The following is an 18,958-nucleotide window of genomic DNA, read 5'->3' as shown; positions in this document are numbered from 1 at the left end:
ACCCGCACACGTGGCTGCCATCGACGCCCCGGTACCAGCCACGGCCACCCGGGGGGGACGGACCCCGCGCACCGGCACGGCTCCGGCCGGGCTCCCCCCGCCCCTGCCCCGGACACCCGCCGTGGCCCCGGGTCTGCGGGCTGGGCTGTGACGGGGGCGCGGAGCAGCGAGCCCCCGGGGGTGCCCCGCGCGGGGGGCCGGGGTGTCGCTCCGCAGCCGGCGCTAGCGGCCGGCGGCGGCGCTGCGGCCCGGCGGCGGCCGCTCCCCGAGCGGTGGGCGGGCCCAGGCGCTCCCCGCCCCGCCACAGCCGCCCGAGCGGAGCCGCCGCGGCCGGAGCCCGATGCCGGGAGCTGCGCGCTGAGGGCGGCCCCGAGATGGGGATTCTCAGCATCACGGACCAGGTACCGCCGCCCGCGCCCGCCCCACGGCCCCTGCGCCGAGCCCGGCCGCGCCGCTACGCCAGCCCGGGGATGCGCGGCCTAGTGCGCGCCGCCGCCGCCGGGCCCGGCCCAGCCGCCGCCCCAGGCCGCGGCTCCCGCCCGCCGCCGTCCGGGGCCGCCCGGCCCGCTCCCACCGGCCGCCGGGGCCTCCCGCACCGGCCCCGCTGCAGCCGCGGCCCGGCGCGGGGCTCGGCGGCCGGGCCCGGCGGGGCCGGGAACCGCGCTCCGGTGCGGGCAGGACCCCGCGGGCCGAGGCGGGGGGATCCCCCGCTCCATGGAGCACGGACCCGCGGCAGGGAAGCGCCGGCCCGGGATGGGACCCCCGGACGTGTCCCCTCAGCTGGGGCACCGGCCCCGGGTGCAGGGGGACCCCATCGGGCTGTGGGGCTCGGGGTGTCTCCCACACCGGGTCTCAGGCAGCTCCCACCCCGGTGCTGCCGGTTCCCATCCAGCCCATTGCGGGGCCTCGCTTGGGACCCCCCATTCCCGAGCATCCCGGTCTCCTTCCCTGGGCCGGGAGCGCCTCCAGCTGCTGCTGCTTGTGGCTCCGCTTCCTTGGGCTCAGTGTCCTATGGAAACCCCCTTGGATTTGGGAGCTGGGGGCTGCTGCCCCCATGGACCCAGCCACAGCGGAGCCTGTGGGGAGGGCTGAGCATGGGGCTTGCCCCCAGCTTGAAATGGGACTTTCAGCTTGATTTGCTTGGTGGTAGCCAAGTCATTGCGCTGTCCGTGTGAATGGGGGGTGTGTGTGTGTCAGACCCGGCTCTGCTGCAACCCTCACACCACCAAAGGCACAATTATCCTCTGTGATTCTTCCCCTTTTTGCTTTGAAACCCCCTTTCTTGGTGTTTAACATCTAACAGTGATGCTGAGGCTGCTGCATTCCAGGGCAGTGACTCACGTGTTGCCTCTGACCCAGGATGTGTTCCCCGTGTTGAGCTGCTTTGATGCTAGGCGAGCAGGGACCAGGAGGGATTGCCTTCCCGACGTGGTTCCTCCGGGAGCTCAGGATAAGCCCTTGGAACCATGAGGAAGCAGCAGCAGGTTTGGCAGCACCAAGTGCTGCCCGGACCCAGAGCCTCTGCCCCAAAGAGCCTGGGGCATGGAAATGGCATTTTGAGAAGAGAAGACTCCTTAAAGGGAGACCTTAGAGCAGCTCCAGTGCCTAAAGGGGCTCCAGGAAACCTGGAGAGGGGCTTTGGACAAGAGATGGAGGGACAGGCCAAGGGGAATGGCTTTAACCCGCCAGAGGGGAGATGGAGATGGGATCTCAGGCAGAAGTTCCCCATGTGGTGCCACCTTCACAACGTGCTTCTCTTCTCCTTTGTAGCCTCCTCTGGTCCAAGCCATCTTCAACCGCGATGTAGAGGAGGTGAGGTCCTTGCTGAATCAGAAGGAGAACATCAATATACTGGTGAGTGCTGCCTGGCCCCTTCCCTGCAGCTCCTCGGGGCTTGCTCCAGCACCTCCACATCCTTCTTATGTTGAGGCCACCAGCGCTGCACATAGGGCTGCGAGTGGGGTCTCACCCCAACTGTTCCCATTCCGTTTCCTCTCTGGGTGGCAAGGTTTAGGGATGCTGTTGCTTTGCCAGCTGGGTTTCACTTCCCCGTCCTCCCGCCTGCTTGTGCCAGCACGAGGTGGTACCAAAAACTAATGAACACACACACCACCCCCCCCATTTGCCAGTTTTTAACCCGATGAAAAGCAATTCCTTGGCTTTTCCTTCCCCAAACCCCAAAATCTGGGGCTTGGAATGAGTTGTGCTCCTGTTGTTTGCTTCCTGGCTTTTAGTCCATGGGGTGTTCCTTAAGGAAAGCCTCAGGCAGAGGTTACCCAGGGCCTGAGGACCCAGAAGTGGAAGGTATCCAGGGTAAGATCAGAGAGGCCAGGCTCTCACCTCGGGTCACACAGAGCTCTGCAGACCGGGTCGGTGTGGGATGAAGTGAGGAGCTGTGGTTACAGCCCAGGTACCCTCTGCTCTGGTCGCCACATGCAGGAGGTGTTGGCTTTAAAGCAGCTTCCTCCCGTCCCCCATCCCGGGGTGCTGCCCACAGGAGGTGCTGGGTGGGCTGGAGCAGAGCAGGGACCTCCCTGCCCTCAGAGCTCATCCCGAGGTTCTGTTCCTTCCGTCCCTGCTCAGGACCAAGAAAGACGAACGCCGCTGCATGCTGCTGCCTACCTTGGAGATGTTGCAATCCTCGAGCTCCTCATCCTGTCAGGTAAAGGCCACGGGTGCCAGGCTGGGTGCTGGCACTGCCTGGAAGGTGTCTTTCTGCTCTGCTCTGGCCTTAGGGGTGCGGAGCGAGAGGGTTTGGTCACCCTCCGAGCTGTGCTTGCGCTTAAGCCAACGGGGCTGCAGCCAGGGGGAGATTAGGGAACGTTGCCATAATCCTAAGAGGTTTGTCCAGGCAGAGAAGTGTCTTGGAACTGAAACAGCAGAGGTGGGATCCAAGGCAGAGAGGTTGGGATGGGGCTCTGGAGGAGGGTGCAGTGGGGATGCTCGGGGGCGCACATTCCACTTGCTCGTGCGGAGGGATCAGCTAAAACCTGGGATTTTGCTCGGTTTTGTGTGTGTTCCTTGGCATAAAGCTGCTCTTTATGCCCTTTACCCTGTGCTGAGGTCCTGGGGGGGGTGCTCCTGGTCTGCTGTTCCCCACCACAGCACCTCCGGGTGCTGCTGCTGGGCTGGGGGAACCCTGCGGCTGGTGTGACCCCAACGAGGAGAGACTCAGGGGAATCCTTTGCTGAGGGCTTGTTGAACAGGACTGGGGCTGCTGAGCTGCACCTACAGAGCACGGGGTGCCCTTGGGTGCCCTGTGCTGGGCTGGCCATGCCTGTGTGGTGAGTTCTCAGCAGCAAGGAGAAGCCAGAGGCTTTGGGGGGCGCGGGACACCAGTGCTTGGGGCATCGCAGCTTCTCCAGGCTGCGTCTCGCCGTGTCCTCTGCGCCAGCGCAGGCTCCTCGCGCACATCCCGGGCTCCGGCTCTCCTCAAGGTCCCCTCGTGCTGCAGAACCAGTGTCTCAGGCAGTTTAGCACCTCTCCATCCCCTGACCCCCGCTTTGGTCCTCCCTTAGGTGCTAACGTTAACGCGAAGGACACGGTTTGGCTCACGCCGTTGCACCGCGCGGCGGCGTCTCGCCATGAGGTGGGTTCCTGTGCGGATGGGCTCTGCTCCTTGCATGGGGTGGTGCCTTTCCCCCTTCCCCAGGGCTTTGGCTAATCCCGGTTTTGACGGGGCTCTTCTCCCCCTTCCTCTCGGGAGCTGGTTCCAGCACATGCTGTTGGAATGCTTTCCTTGGGCTCACCTTCATCGCGCTTAGCTGGTGGCATGAACTCAGCAGCCATGGGATGAGACACATGAGTGTGAACCTCTGCTGAAGGTGTTTGCTGGGAGCGTGTGGGGGCACTTCTGGGCTCACTGAACAGAGGAGCTCAGTGAGCTGGGGCTGTTCCATCAGCTCCAAAGTGATTCCTGCCTCCATCCTGCCCTCGGGAGTGCTGGGTTTAGGTATTGCCCATCCGTTCCATGTGGTATCACCCAGCCCTGGGAGGAAAGAGCAGAGCAGTGGCACCAGGGCTGGGGTGAACCCGCCTCATGCAGGTCCCATGCACCAAACTCCTGGCAGGAGCTGGAGCAGTCCAGGTTGAGGTTGGAGGATTCATGTAGGGAAGATTCCTTCTCCCTGCTCGTTCCTGGAGCCTCTTTCCTGCTGTCTTTACCCTTTCTCTGGGAAAAGATGCTGAAACAGGGCTTCAAGCAAACGGGTCCTCTCCTTTGGGGGGGAGCAGCTTCAGCTCAGCCCCAGCAGGGTGTGTGGGTCTGTGTGTGCTGAAAGCATGAGGTGGATGATGCTGCAGCTTCCCCCCGATGCCGGAGCGCTCCAGCAGCTTGGGTTCGAGCTCTCCTTCCTCTTGCTCCTTGCCAGAAGGCACTTCACCTCCTCCTGAAGCACTCTGCAGACGTCAACGCCCGCGACAAGCACTGGCAGACCCCGCTGCACGTGGCTGCTGCCAACAGGGCCACCAAGTGCGTGGAGGCCATCATCCCCCTGCTGAGCACCGTCAACGTGGCCGACCGCACGGGCCGCACGGCGCTGCACCACGCCGTGCACAGCGGCCACCTCGAGGTGGGCACCGCGTCTCCGTCCCTGTGGCCAGGGCACCTCTGCCTGGGCCCCTCCGCCTTGCCCCTCTCACCATCTCTCCCCAACCAGATGGTGAACCTGCTGTTGAACAAAGGGGCCAGCCTGAGCACTTGTGACAAGAAGGACCGCCAGCCCATCCACTGGGCAGCTTTCCTAGGTAGGTTTGCCCCCACGGGCATCAGGCTGGGTTCTTCTCCTACGTTCTTCTCGTACATTCCCATACGGAGCCAGGTTGGGAACACTGGGGCTGGAGAAGAGAAGCTGCGTGGAGACCTCAGAGCAGCTTCCAGGGGGCTGAGGGGGCTACAAGGATGCTGGGGAGGGACCTTCATCAGGGATGGAGCGATGGGGTGATGGGTTCAAACTGGAACAGGGGAAGTTCAGGTTGGATACAAGGAAGAAGTTCTTCCCTGTGAGGGTGGTGGGACACTGGGATGGGTTGAATGGAGAAGGTTTGGCTGCTCCATCCCTGGCAGTGTTCAAGGCCAGGCTGTACAGAGCCTTGGGCAACGTGGTTTAGGGCGAGTTGTCCATAGCAGGGGGTTGGAACTGGATAATCTTAAGGTCCTTTCCAAGCCAAACCATCCCATGCTTCTGGCTCCCCTTTTCGGGGTGGGGGGGCTCCCCAGGGGCTGCTTTGCTTTCCCTGTCTCTGACTGCTGTTTTCCACAGGGCATTTGGAAGTTCTGAAGCTGCTGGTGGCCCGGGGAGCTGATGTGATGTGTAAGGACAAGAAGGGCTACACCCTGCTGCACACTGCAGCAGCCAGCGGCCAGGTCGAAGTCGTGCGTCACCTCCTGAGGCTGGGAGTCGAGGTAGGACCTCAGGGTGCAGGGACAGGAGTAGGAGAAGGTGCTGGGTGCTGCTTCTTGTTCTCCCCTCAATCCCCACATCCTTCGGGGGTTGTTTCTTCTTGTTCTCTTAGATCGATGAACCAAATACCTTCGGTAACACTGCACTTCACATTGCCTGTTACATGGGCCAGGATGCTGTGGCCAACGAGCTGGTCAACTACGGCGCCAACGTCAATCAGCCCAACGAGAAGGGCTTCACCCCCCTGCACTTTGCTGCCGTCTCCACCAACGGGGCCCTGTGCCTCGAGCTGCTGGTGAACAACGGGGCCGATGTCAACTTTCAGGTCTGGGATGGGAGGAGCAGGGACAAGGCTTTGGGGAGGGCGGGGGGAAGCCCTCGTGCTGTGACAGCCCTTCTGCTCCCCGCAGAGTAAGGAAGGGAAGAGCCCTTTGCACATGGCTGCCATCCACGGCCGCTTCACGCGCTCGCAGATCCTCATCCAGAATGGTGAGTGGCTCCTTCCTGCTCCGAGCCTTTCCTTCTGCTTCCCAGCGCTTGCTGCCAGAGCTTGAGACCACTCTCTGCCCTCGGGGCTGGTGGCCCTGTGCTGCTCGGGGGGGGGGTGTGTGTGTGCCCTCAAAGGCAGCCAAGTGCAAGACCCAAGGGGCTGACATTCCAGCCGGGTCGGAGCTGCTGCAGCCAAGGAACGTGCCCACAGCCTGGAAGCCAATCTTGCTGTGAGAGGCTGCAGGCTTGGCACACAGCCCGCGTTCCGCTGGGCACCCCCAGGCCTGAAGCATCCCCTCTGGGGCCAAGGGGCAGAGCCTGATGCCCGGGCTGGCAGGATACGAGCCGATAGAGAGCAGTTCCCGGTTCTCCTTTGCACGGTGCTGGGTGGATTTGAGCCCCCAAGCATGTGGGGGTGCAGCAGAGACCCACTTGGCTTCTCCTTTGCAGGCAGTGAGATTGACTGTGCTGACAAATACGGCAATACCCCCCTCCACGTTGCTGCTAGATACGGCCACGAGCTGCTAATAAGTACTTTGATGACGAATGGTGCTGACACTGCAAGGTAAGGATGAATCCCTCCTCCTTTGCCCTGCCCTGCGCTGGAGGGTGCAGGAATGCCCCCTCCTGAGCTCCCTCCTCCCCCCCTGCAGGCGTGGGATCCACGACATGTTCCCTCTGCACTTAGCTGTTCTCTTTGGATTTTCCGACTGTTGTCGTAAGCTACTTTCCTCAGGTGAGCGAATGGCTCCTCCTGCAATGGGGGGCACAGGATGGGGACCCCCCCCCCCGACCTTCCTCTGCCCCTTCCTGCCCCATAGGTCAGTTGTACAGCATCGTCTCCTCGCTGAGCAATGAGCACGTGCTGTCTGCAGGCTTCGACATCAACACGCCTGACAACCTCGGCAGGACTTGCCTCCACGCTGCTGCTTCGGGGGGGTGAGCTCTGCATCCCCCCCTCCCCAGCCCAAAGCAGGGCCCTCCTGCCCTGCCCAGTGCAGGGCTTTTGGGGGCAGAGCCCTGGATCAGGGAGCAGGGACCTGGCTTGGAGCAGGGGTGATAAGGAAACCTTTGGGCTGTGTTCTCCTGCTGTTTGACTCGTCCCATCACACCCTCCCTGGCTCTTTACCCATCTTTAAAGGGGGGTGAAACACTCCCTTGGCTCCTAAAGGGCTCACGAGCTGCTGCCTGCGTTTCCAGGGGTGGAAATGCCTCGTGTTGGTGGCCAGGGGCGTGTGGAGAAGGTGAATGTGGCTGCAGTGATCCAGCAGAGGTGTAGAGTCCTCTTGAGGACCTTGTTTCTGCTCTGGGGGTGCTTGAGAGCCAGTCTCGGAGCCATCCTTCACCCTTGGAGCCAGAAATCCTGCATCCTGCAGCATCACCCGCAGTGCCTGAGCTGCACTGGGGCCGGGGCTGCTTGTCCGGGGTGGTTGAGAGCTCCACTCAGTGGTAGGGCAGGAAGCTGGGAGGGTTGGGAGAGCAGGGAAGAGCTTTGCGTGTGCAGCATCCAGCCCAGAGGTGACACCGCACTGAGCTTCGGCACGTCTGCAGCCAGCAGTTGGTGTCCCCATCGGTGTGTAACTCCCCTCCCTCCTGCTGTAGGAACGTTGAATGTCTTAACTTGCTGTTGAGCAGCGGTGCTGACTTGAGGAGGAGAGATAAATTTGGAAGGTGAGTAGGCCTTGCGAGGGAGCCCTAAACCAGCCGAAGGGTTTGGGTTGGGACATTCCAACCCCGTTTGGTGCTTAAAGCTGCTTCCTTCGCCCGTCTCACCCCAAGGGGTCCAGCTCTGGCTCCTGCCTTTGCTGCCAGGCTTGATCCTGAGCCCTTTTTCCTTCCCCTGTGCAGGACTCCACTGCACTACGCAGCTGCCAACGGCAGCTACCAGTGTACGGTGACACTGGTGACAGCAGGAGGCAGTGTCAACGAGGCTGACTGCAAAGGCTGCACCCCCTTACACTATGCTGCTGCTTCGGACACGTACAGGAGGTGAGTGTCCCCACGCGCTGCTGGGGCTGGAGGTGGTGGCCCAGGCCTGGAGGGGATGCTCTGCTGTGCCCTGGCCGTGTCCCTGCTGCTGCTGGGGCTCGGTGCTGGCAGCAAACTGAGCCTGGTCCCTGCCCTTCCAGAGCAGAGACTCATTCAGGAAACAGCCATGACACTGATGAGGAGCCGCTGAAGGAGTCCAGGATGAAGGAAGCATTCTTGTGAGTGGTACTTGTGGGTTGTTCACCCCTTCCCTGGCTCCCTGCATGGGGACACTGGGAATACCTCACATCTGCTGAGCGCTGAGGCCTTGCAGGAGACGTCTGATGTGATCCTCAAGGCAACCAGACCGCTGCATCCTGGTCCTCGCTTGGAGGGGGATTAGTGCAGCCTCTCCTCTGAGCTAAACCCGGCAAAGCTCAGCCTCTCTCCTTGCTCTTGCTGGTTGCAGTTGTTTGGAGTTCCTGCTGGATAATGGTGCTGACCCATCCCTGCGGGACAAGCAGGGCTACACCGCTGTCCACTACGCAGCAGCCTACGGCAACAGGCAGAACCTCGAACTGGTGAGTGAGCTGGAGCAGCCCCCTGTGCCACCAGGAGGGATGTGCCGGGGGGTGAAGGACTCGGTGGGGTGGGCAGGACAGTGCCAGGGTAAAGCACAGGGGTTTGGAGCTCTTGTGCTGGGAATGCCGTGGAGGAAAGACCCGCGCCTGAGGGAAAAGAGCTTTGCTGATCTATGGCTGTCTTGTGTAAGCCCCTGCCAGGAGAGCAAGGCTGGGCTCTTCAAAGGAAGCCTGAGGAGCTGTGCCAAGGAAGAGCTCCTGCAATACAGCAAACACCTTGTAGCTGTCTGCAGGGGGAGCTTCCAGCCGTGTGGGCAGCGATCAGACAAGCAGTGGGGAGGCTTTGGGATTAGCAGGGCCTTGCTATGACTCTGCTGGGCCCAAAGGCAGCTTAAGGAGGGGCCCATCCTGAATCGCAGATCATTCTGAAGGCAGATGAGCAGGTTTCCGAAGCCCTCTCTGCAGCCTGCTGGAGGCAGAGCCTCTGCCCAAGCCTCCGTGGATCACTTGTGGTTTTGTGTTGCAGCTCCTGGAAATGTCTTTCAACTGCCTGGAGGATGTGGAAAGCACCATTCCAGTCAGCCCTTTGCACTTAGCTGTAAGTAGGGCTGGCCCAGCCCCGGGGCTGTGGAGGGCGCTTGGCTCCATGTGGGATTTGTGCTGTGTCCTGGTGGCTGCAGGCTTGTCCCTGCAGCATCAGTGCTGAGCGGGGCAGAGGAAGGAAGGTGCTGCCAGTGCTCAAAGTCCCTTTGGGTTGGATATTAAACCCATTGGGCTCTCCAGGCTGTTGGGAGCCACCTCCTGTATCTGATGTGGGAGCGGGCGAGGGCTTTGTACGGGACCCACGTGCAAGCAAGAGGCGCTGGAGGGACCCAGAGGGGACCCTTGTGGGTGCAGCTTCTCCAGGCAGTGCTTGCCCATGCTGTGCTTTGTCCTCAGGCCTATAATGGTCACTGTGAAGCCCTAAAGACACTTGCTGAAACCCTGGTGAACCTCGACGTGCGGGACCACAAGGGGCGGACGGCGCTGTACCTCGCCACGGAGAGAGGCTCCACCGAGTGCGTGGAGGTGCTCACCAGCCACGGCGCCTCCGCCCTGGTGAAGGAGAGGAAGAGGAAGTGGACCCCTCTCCATGCTGCAGGTGATGGAGGGCACGCGGGGCCGAGGGTGCTGAGCGTGTGTCCAAAGCCCTTCCCGTGCACCCGCGCTGTGGTTCAGGGTGATGCTCAGAGGCAGGATGTGACACCAGCAGCGTCTTCAGCTCGGGCTGTGCACGTGGAGGTGCTCAGCCCGTTCCCTTGGCTCGTGGTGGAGGCAGGAAGGAGGAACCCATCCCTACCTGTGTGCGTGTGTGACTCCTCCTTTCCTCATATCTCCAGCTGCCAACGGGAACACGGATTCCCTGCACCTCCTGATAGACAGCGGGGAGCGGGCGGACATCACCGACGTCATGGACATCCACGGCCAGTGAGTTTGGGTGGGATCAAGCACCTTGTAGGGTGGCTGGGCCTGAAGCCAGCTCATTTCCAAGCTGCCTCTCCTCCCTGCTGCCTTTCCCCCCCGCAGAACCCCACTGATGCTGGCGATCATGAACGGCCACGTTGACTGTGTCCATCTCCTGCTGGAGAAGGGATCCACGGCCGACGCAGCGGACAAGAGGGGAAGGACGGCGCTGCACCGAGGGGTGAGTGTGTCCCTTGGAGCTCTGCAGCTTCTGCTCCTCCTCCTGCGTGCAGGCTGCTTGGCTTATTTCATAGAATCGTAGAATGGGTTGGGTTGGAAAGGACCTGAAGATCATCCAGTTCCAGGGACACCTTCCACTAGAGCAGGTTGCTCCAACCTTGAGCACTGCCAGGGATGGAGCATCCAAACCTTCTCCATTCAACCCATCCCAGTGTCCCACCACCCTCACTTGTGCCTTATCTCCAACCTGAACTGTCCCTGTTCCAGTTTGAACCCATCACCCCTTGTCCCATCGCTCCATCCCTGATGAAGGTCCCTCTCCAGCATCCTTGTAGCCCCCTCCAGCCCCTGGAAGCTGCTCTGAGGTCTCCACGCAGCTTCTCTTCTCCAGCCCCAATGTTCTCAGCCTGGCTCCATCCGGGAGCTGCTGGATCATCCTCGTGGCCTCGCTCCAGCAGCTCCATGTCCTGACATTGGGGCCACCACAACAGCGCTGCAGGGGGGGTCTCACAGAGCAGAGGGGCAGGACCCGCTCCGTGTTGCTGGCTGAGCTGTGAGCCCCCGGCCCTGTGCCCTGCCTCAGGCTGTGACGGGCTGTGAGGACTGCCTGGCTGCTCTGCTGGACCACGATGCCTTCGTCCTGTGTCGGGATTTCAAGGGCCGGACCCCGATCCACTTCGCTTCGGCCTGTGGGCACTTGGAAATCCTGAGGACCCTGCTGCAGGCAGCCCTCTCTACTGACCCTCTGGACTCTGTGGTGGACTACAGCGGCTACTCCCCCATGCACTGGGCTTCATACAGCGGTAAGGACCCGGGCTGGGCCCCTGCCCGCCTCTGGTTGGTGATGGGGAGGAGGGAAGGGGGTTATCCCGCTCTTCCCCTCTGCTTTCGGAGCTCGCAGCCTCTTGGAAAGGGCAGCATGAATCTGGGAGGGAGGAGGGGGGTGTTTGCCATCCTTCAGAAAGGAATGGAACAGGAAAACAGGGATTAGGGAAGAGGTGAGGCTGTTTCTTCCAGGGCTGCAGCTTCTGGGGGCTTTTCGGACCTTCCATCCCTCTTTGCTGTTCCAAGTGAGGAACCAGAGGCTGGGTGCTGATGTTCTTCTGTCCCCTCTTTCCTCCCAGGGCATGAAGATTGTCTTGAATTGTTACTTGAACACAATCCATTTGCATACCTAGAAGGAAACCCCTTTACTCCATTGCACTGTGCAGTGTAAGTGGCATCTGGGACCCGCTTTGGCTTCTTCCCAGCCGGGTGATGTGAGACGGGGTCCATGGTCTCAGTGGAGGAGCTCCAAACCCTGCTCTTCTCACCAGGGGCTCTGCCCTGGGCAGCAGCAGCTCCTCGGGTCCCACTGAGCACAGAGGGGCTTGGGGCTGATGGGGGTTCATTGGCTCTGGGCTTCCTTGAGTAACACCAGGAAGGGTGAAGGGTTGTTTCACCCTCAAGCACTGCAGAGCGCCAGGGACGTGCTGCTCACTCCCTCTGCACTCGGGTCAGCGCTGTTTAGTCTTGCTCTCACTTCCCTTCTCCTCCTCCCCACCACAGAATTAACAACCAGGATGGCACTGCTGAAATGCTGGTGGAAGCATTAGGTGCCAAGATTGTTAATAGCAGAGATGCCAAAGGAAGGTGAGTCCAGGCTTGTCCCTGTCCCTCTCTTGTCACCCACCCCCTGGGTGAGGGCTGTGACTGCCACACGCCTGCCCATGGCACAAAGGGACCCTGATGTCCCTGCGCCCTCCTCTTCACCCGCTCTCTTGTCTCGCCAGGACACCCCTTCACGCTGCTGCCTTTGCAGACAACATCCATGGTTTACAGCTGCTCCTGCGCCACCAAGCCGAGGTGGACATGACTGACAAGCTGGGGAGGACCCCGCTCATGGTGGCTTCTGAGAACGGGCACACTGCAGCAGTCGGTACGTGGTGTGGGTCCCCAGTGTGGGTCCGAGCCTCCCAGTGCCTCCTCCGTGCTCTGGGGCCTCTGCCCCACAGCACTTCTGAGCAGCAGCTTCTCCCTCCTCCTTCCAGAGTTCCTGCTGTACCAAGCGAAAGCAAATATAACTGTGCTGGATGTCAACAAGAACACAGCTCTTCACCTGGCCTGCAGCAAGGTAGGGGCTGCAGTCACCATCACCTTCAGGAGAGGGCTCATCTGCCTCCTCCAGAGCAGAGGCAAAGCTCTGCCTGTGCAGACGCTCCTGCCCCATTGAGCGGCTCAGCTTGTAGCACACCCTGAGGACCCTCTGAGCTCATGGTGGGAGCAGGAGGCTGGGGATGAGCGTGTCCGTGCAGTGCAGGGGATGGAGGGGGCAGCAGTTGGGCTTCTCAGGCCCTGCCAAAGGGCTGACCTGGTGTGGAAGGTTGGGTTTAGGGAACGTTTCTGTATCCTGGGGGACCACATTCCACCCGGGCAGCACCAGGTCACCTCCACTGCTCCTGCTTGTCCTGCTCGAGCTCCATGAGCAGCCTGCTCTCCTTTCCAGGGTCATGAAAAGTGTGCCTTGTTGATCCTGGGGGAAACCCAAGACCTTGGCCTTATCAATGCAAGTAACAGTGCTCTGCAGATGTGAGTATTGGGGAGGAACTGGCTTTGCTGGGGGGCGATGGGGGTGCTGAGCCAGGCCAGGATGCTGGGGGCTTCTTGGCTGCCTGGGCACGAGCTCCTGTTCAGCTCCATCAACCCAGGTCCTTTTCCAGCCACTGTGCCCCAAGCCTGGAGCATTCCATGGGGTTGGAATGTCGTGGCCCTGCTTGGGGTAACGCTCCTGCCTGTCCTGCTCCCCCCCAGGCCGCTCCACATCGCAGCACGCAACGGGTTGGCCGCCGTGGTGCAGGCCCTGCTCAGCAGAGGGGCCACTGTGCTGGCTGTGGATGAAGAAGGTGCGTGTTCCCCATGGGTGCTGTGGGGTCTGGGGGCAGGGGGGGGTTCAGCGGGTGCTCCCAGGGGGAAGCGCTCAGCCAGGACCAGAAGCATCTCCGTATCCTTCCCATTGTTCTCAGCCCGTGGCATTGCAGGAGCCTCCGGGGTGAGGACATCAGCGCCCTGTGAAGGCATTCCCAGGTTCCCACTGCATCCTTCACCCCCTTCTGCATCTCCTGGGGCTGCCTGGCTGCTGCCAAGGCACAAACCCAGCCCCGCCTGAGCCAGCAGGAGCCCTTGACTCACTTGCAAGTGGTCGTTGTGGCCAGAAGCTTTTTCTCCCAGCAGAGTTCTTGCTCTGCTGGAATACCTTGAAGTTCTAGGATGTTAGAAGAAGAATATAAGTTCTATATATAGAAGTTAGAGAATAACAGAAGTTAAGTTCTAGAAGAATATCCTTGTGCTGCCAGTGCTCTGGAGGCTTTTTGTTCGTGTCCTGGTGATCCTGGCACACAGTTGCTGCTATTGCAGGGCTCGCCGATGGCCAGAAACAGGCTCTTTTGAGAGATAAAGACAAATCTAGTCTCAAAACACCCTTGATCCAGGCATGAAAACTGCCCCAACCCAAGTGTTTCACCCCCCCAGCGCGGTTCTTCACCCCTCGCCTTTGTCCTAGGTCATACCCCAGCCTTGGCGTGCGCCCCCAACAAGGACGTCGCCGACTGCCTGGCACTTATCCTCTCCACCATGAAGCCTTTCCCACCTAAAGACACCATCAGCTCTTTCAGCTTCAACCTCCTCAAGAACTGCGGCATCGCAGCCAAAACGGCGGCCTGCGGGGCTCTGCCCAACGGCAGCTCCTGCCCCTACGGCAAGGACCGGCCCAGCGCCATCGGCTTGGACGGCTGTTACTCGGAGTAGCTTAAACTATGGGTGACCTAATATCTTATTATATTTATTTAGAAGTTCTATAAATATAGGGCACTTTAAAGGAGAACAAGACTGGGCAGGGCCTCCACGTGCAGCCGGGTAAGCCAAGAGTTCAGCGCTGCCTCTTCCCGCTGCGGTGCCGAAGCTGGAAGCGCCGGTGCCATCCCCGGCCCCTTCTCAAGCCTCTCCCCATCCTTGTCCTGCTGCGCTCAGGGTGGGAGGTGGGTGCAGATGGGTTTGTGTCCCCCCCCCCGCCCCGACCTTTTGGTTCCTCCTCCTCCTCAACCTTTGGGGTTTGTTCCCCTCCTCGCTCCATCCATCGGGATGGGGAAGCCTGAACTCTTGGTGGGATGACGGGGAGGGAATGGGCTGCTCTTGGGCGGGTGGGAGCTGCTGGCCGAGGGCCGCCGCTCCCTTTGCAATCACTTCTCAAGCTCATCCTCCCATTCCAACACACACACACTTGAATCCAGATCTACTGTAGCTGGGACACTGAACTCCCCTTTAGGCAGCTCTCATGGGTATGCAACACGGGTGCTGCTGCCCGACCCCGTGCCCAGGCAGGCTACGGATGCGCTGCTGGAGCCTCCCTCCCCTTTACCAGGCACTTTAGGGATTCTGTTGGTTGGGTTTTGTTTCCTCTGGCCAAGGGTCAGATCCAAGGAATCGATGCTTGTCCAAGGTTCCATTCCCTGTTTCCGTGTGGCCGTTCCCGTGTTGCTTTTTTTTTATTTAGAGAGAGAGAGAAAAAAAAAAAAAACAAAAAAAAAGTTATTTATAAAGAAAAGGAGCATTTTCCTTGGGGGGAAAAAAAGCAAAAAACCAACAAAACCCATAAAAAAAAAAAACCCTCCCTGCAAGTTTGGACCTTTTAAGAAGGACAAAAAATGCACTTCAAAGCCCTTAGTCCCAACCCGGAGTAAATCTGTGTGTATTTTTCTACTGCAGCATCGTGGCGTGTTTGTGGGGTGGTTGTGTTTTTCCTTGGGGGGGGGTTTGGAACTCGAGGACTCAGATTCCCAATGCAGCTTCGAGGCATTGGAGAATGTTGCACTGGTCGATGTTATTCCCTTGTTTTAGGGTTTTTTCCCCTCTTTTCTTTCCCCTTTGGGATTACTGTAACAGTGTCACGTGCACAAAACAACCCTCTTGCTCCGTCTCACGAGTCTGTTCAAAGCCAAAGACTGGGATGCAGAGACCTGGCAGGGCCACAGGGATGGCAGGAAGCATCTTCGCCCTTCCCAAGCTGGAGCCACCGCGGTGGGAGCCCTCGGGACGGGAGCAGGGAGCGGAGCATCCCTGCATCCCACTGAGCCTCCTCCTCCCAAGAGGAGCAGCCGTTCTGTACCCACGAGGAGCTGTTGCTCTCTTGTTTCTGGCGGTGGTGAGTGGTTCCCCAGTGAAGGTGGCTCCTCCGAAGGGTGGCTCTGTTGGGTTTAGGTTGTGGTGTGGCCCCTTCGCGCTGTTGCTTTCTTTGAACCAAAGCCAAACTCTTTCAAACCAAATAGGACGTTTCAGTCTTGGCCTTTGGGTGATGATGAGCACATTCCCTTCACCGTTCCCAGCTGAGCTCCCTCTTCCCATCCCATTCCCAACCCGCACTTTGTTCAGCAAAGCACTCGAGAGGTGGTGAGGTCCCGGCGCCCCCCCTTATTCCCTGTAGCTTGAAAGCAAGTGTTGCCCTTTCTGCACCGAATTACCTCAGTTCGGATCCAGAAGAAACTTGAATCAACTGAATCCTTTGGGAAGATCCTTTTCAGTATTCTACAGAGGAGAACTGGAAACAGAGACTTGTTTACACTGATGGAGTCCACCTCCTGCTCTTTCCCTTTCCAGGAGGAATTTCAGCATCGCTTTATCTCTTCTTCTCGCTGCTGACCCAAACCCTCCCTCCCAGGGCAGGGAAATGGGTCCAAAGTCCTGAGCCGCCGTCTCCAAGGGCTAAAGTACTTGTGCAGGCACACGAGGGGCCGAGCTGCTCCCGGCTCCGCGTTCGGAGCGGGGCAGAGCCCGGCATGGCTCCGGCTCTCCCATCCATGCCCCTCAAGCCCTTGTCCTCAGCCTCGAGGGGCTTTGGCAGCGCTGGCCGGGACTCCAGCACCATTTCACTTGACCCGGAGCCGGGGTGGAGCGTTGCTCAATGCTGCTTTTCCTTCCCCCCCCCCCCCCCCAGCCCCTTCTTTGTTCCTTAGCAGTGGTAGTGTGGCTGTTGAGTCCTGCTGCTCAGAGGAGGAAGCTCAGCTCTTGTTGGCCTTGTTTCTGTGCTGCGACACGTTCCCTCCCGCTCGACGCGCCTAAAAACGATGAGACAATCAATGTGATCTCTGTAAGGGCTTCTCCACGCAGCTCCGTGCTTTCCCAGCCCTCCCATGCTCTTAGTGAGGATCTTCTTGCTCCCCTTCCCCTTTGGGTCTTATAAAGAAGAAGAATGATGGAGGGACACGAGGTTCCAGCAGCGCATCCATGGCCTGGGAGCACATGGGAGGAACGATGGGGAGGGAGGGTGGGAAGAGAGGGGGGGACGTGAGGCCAGTTTTGGGTGCAGGTACCAGTCTTGTTCTCCTTTAACGCTGTATTGTATCCATTTGACAGCACAGCTTGACAATTTCAGTAATAATCCAAGTGTTTGGTAATAATGCATTCTTTTTGCTCCACGAGATTTGTGATGGTTTCCCTGGTGCATTGTGAAGAGGGGTGGAGGGAAACTTCCGGGGACACCCACCCACCCCACCCCCCCCAAAAAAAACCCTCCCTCCCCAAGGACCTTTAATGCCAAAGTTGGACCATTCCCGCTTCGCGTCCTGCCGGCGCCCGGCAGCGTTTTGCTGTGTAGCTCTCACCAAGCAGTGACTTTTTGGCTTTCCCCCCCCCCATTCCCAAAGCTATTCCAAGCTCTTGGATCCCCGGCTCCCCCCTCCCCAACCTCGGAAACCAAGGAAGTTTCTCTCCGCCCCCTTGGTCCAAAGCACTTGCTTCAAGTAATAAGCACTTTTGTTCGAGCATGAGTCTGGATTCCCTTTAGCATCCCATGGGATAAGAGAGCAACCAAGAGCGGAAGGGAGACGAGAGTGTCTTTGGGTTTATATTTTTTTCACTTTTTAAGTTTAAAAGAGAGGAAAACCCACATAAAAAAAAAAAAAAAAAAACCAGAAAAACCAACAAAACCCAGAAAAAGCAGCTTGTTTTGAGGGAGTGAATGAGCAAAGGGAAAGGTGTGTTTCTGCGCGAGAGGATTCCAAACCGAACAGCACAACTCCATTTCAAATCCGAGGTGGATTTGCACTGCCACTGCTTGAGCACGGGGCCGGCAGCCCCGCGGCCCCGCTGAGCCATAGAAACTGCTGACAAACACTGAATGTAACGGCCGGGGGGGCCAAAAGGGGGGCTCGGCCTCCGTTGGGCACTGAATGAAATTCACCCTCCCAACGCTGAACCCGGGGGGGGGTCGGTTCGTTGTTGCTGGGCCCGAGCTGCAGGTGATGTGAAACGTGGATCTCTAGATGGTTCCCCCCCCCCCCCCCCATTCCCTTCTCCTCCCCTCGTCCTGCCCCGGGATGGAGCGAGATGGACCCTGAGCATCTCCCTCAGCCCCATCCCAGGGCTGGAGTGAGGTAGATGGTAAAGTAGCACTAAAAGCAAAGCAAACCACCCCCCCCCCAAAAAAAAACCACGGAGCAAGGTTGATGTTCCTGTTTGTTCTGACCGCTCGGAGCGAGGTGTTAGTGAGGAATGAGAGAGACCCCGACACAACAACCCCCCCCCGGGACCCCAAATGAATCCTGGTGTTGGGGGGGGAGCTCCCGCTCCATCCCGAGGGTCCCGTGGACCACAAATGGGGGGACCTCAATGGGAATGTCGGGTGGGATCCGGGCAGGCTCCCCTTTGCCTTCAGTAAGAAACCAAAGGAAAAACCAACCCCTTCCACTCCCGGCCACGCGGATTTGGGGTTTTTTTCCTTCTTTTCCTTTCCTTCTTCCCCCCCCCCCTCCTTTTGTTTCTCTATTTCTCTCCAAGGACACGAGGAGCTGTTCAAACCTCTTCTCCTGGCCCAATCCTGCCGGGCTCAGCAGTGCTGGGTGCGTTTGCAAGGAGAAAACCCCCCCCAAAACCAACCGAGCCGGGAGGAGGCGGAAGCATCAGCTTTGGAACGGGGAGGCGGAGGGTAACGTGTGTGCCCAGCTCGCAGCATCGGGGCTCTGTAGTTAAACATCCTCGGATGAGGCTGGAGCGGGATGGAGCCGGAGCACCCGAGGGTGGGGAAAGGGGGGGGCTGCATCCCTAAGGACTTTGAAGGCATCTTGTAGCGAGCTCTGTGTCTTTACGATATCCTGTGTGTAAATGCTGCACCTCTGTATATTCTGCACGTCAACGTGTGTCTCGAAGCTAGGACAGACCTCACCACCCGTCAGGTAGCAACGACTCTCCCTCTGCCGTGTCGTCGTGTGCGTGCAAAGCGGTTTCGTGTGCGGGTCCGTGTGTCCGGGCGGTGGCTGCGTGTCCCGAGCAGGGGCCAAGGAGGGGAAACACAAGAGGAACAAAGCCTTACTCGACCCAGTCGTTATCGATATTGTTCGTCAACTTGAAAATAATAAAGTGAAACGCATGGAAACCTCGAGGTGAGCTGTGGGGTGACCATGGGGGGGGTGTGCTGCACCCTCCTGGCCTGGCTTTTCATTCCTGGGGCCCTAAGGAGGGAATTCCTTGACCAAAAGTGGTGTTTCTGTGGTGCTCTGCGCTTAGTTTCCAAGGGGGTTGTTGCTCCTTGGAGCACCGGGGTCCTGCAGACCCGCTGCTGGCTTCCTGGTCCGGGCTCTGCTTCCGTGAAGGACGCGGATGGAGTCACTGGTTGGCTTGGTCTGGGCTGGGACCAGGAGTCAGAGGCACATTCTCATGCAAACAGCATCTTTCCCTTCCTGAGTTATCAACTACATGAGACGCGGCCAGTTTGAGGGGCAAAGGAGGGAGAGATCTGGGTTGGGGTGACCAGAAGGAGAAGCAAAGTTGAGAGGGGGCTGGTGGTGGGTGAGGAGCAGGGAGCTCGGG

At 59.5% G+C, this 18,958-nt stretch overlaps 1 protein-coding gene across 2 annotated transcripts; it reads left to right on the top strand.

Annotated features, from left to right (window-relative positions):
* The first annotated feature begins 289 nt into the window (after nt 1-289).
* ANKRD52 (ankyrin repeat domain 52) lies at nt 290-18,528 on the top strand. 2 transcript variants are annotated; one of them, XM_030510514.1, is made up of 28 exons: nt 290-401; nt 1,771-1,854; nt 2,584-2,662; nt 3,519-3,589; nt 4,371-4,571; nt 4,659-4,746; nt 5,262-5,404; nt 5,515-5,727; nt 5,813-5,891; nt 6,342-6,456; nt 6,545-6,627; nt 6,767-6,830; nt 7,494-7,562; nt 7,740-7,880; nt 8,021-8,098; nt 8,329-8,440; nt 8,967-9,038; nt 9,380-9,581; nt 9,820-9,907; nt 10,007-10,124; nt 10,707-10,926; nt 11,248-11,335; nt 11,672-11,755; nt 11,896-12,041; nt 12,154-12,236; nt 12,609-12,691; nt 12,914-13,005; nt 13,662-18,528. In XM_030510514.1, exons 1-28 carry the CDS (start codon nt 375-377, stop codon nt 13,904-13,906), a joined length of 3,168 nt encoding a protein of 1,055 aa, XP_030366374.1. In that variant the 5' UTR covers nt 290-374; the 3' UTR covers nt 13,907-18,528. The 2 variants fall into 2 exon arrangements, with proteins under 2 accessions (XP_030366374.1, XP_030366373.1); XM_030510513.1 differs by having other exon boundaries at nt 6,713-6,830.
* Nucleotides 18,529-18,958: the final 430 nt, after the last annotated feature.

The sequence above is a fragment of the Strigops habroptila genome, chromosome 23, assembly GCF_004027225.2.
Source record: "Strigops habroptila isolate Jane chromosome 23, bStrHab1.2.pri, whole genome shotgun sequence".
In the NCBI taxonomy this organism is placed as follows: Eukaryota; Metazoa; Chordata; class Aves; order Psittaciformes; family Psittacidae; genus Strigops; species Strigops habroptila.
This window is presented reverse-complemented; position numbering and strand designations above follow the sequence as displayed.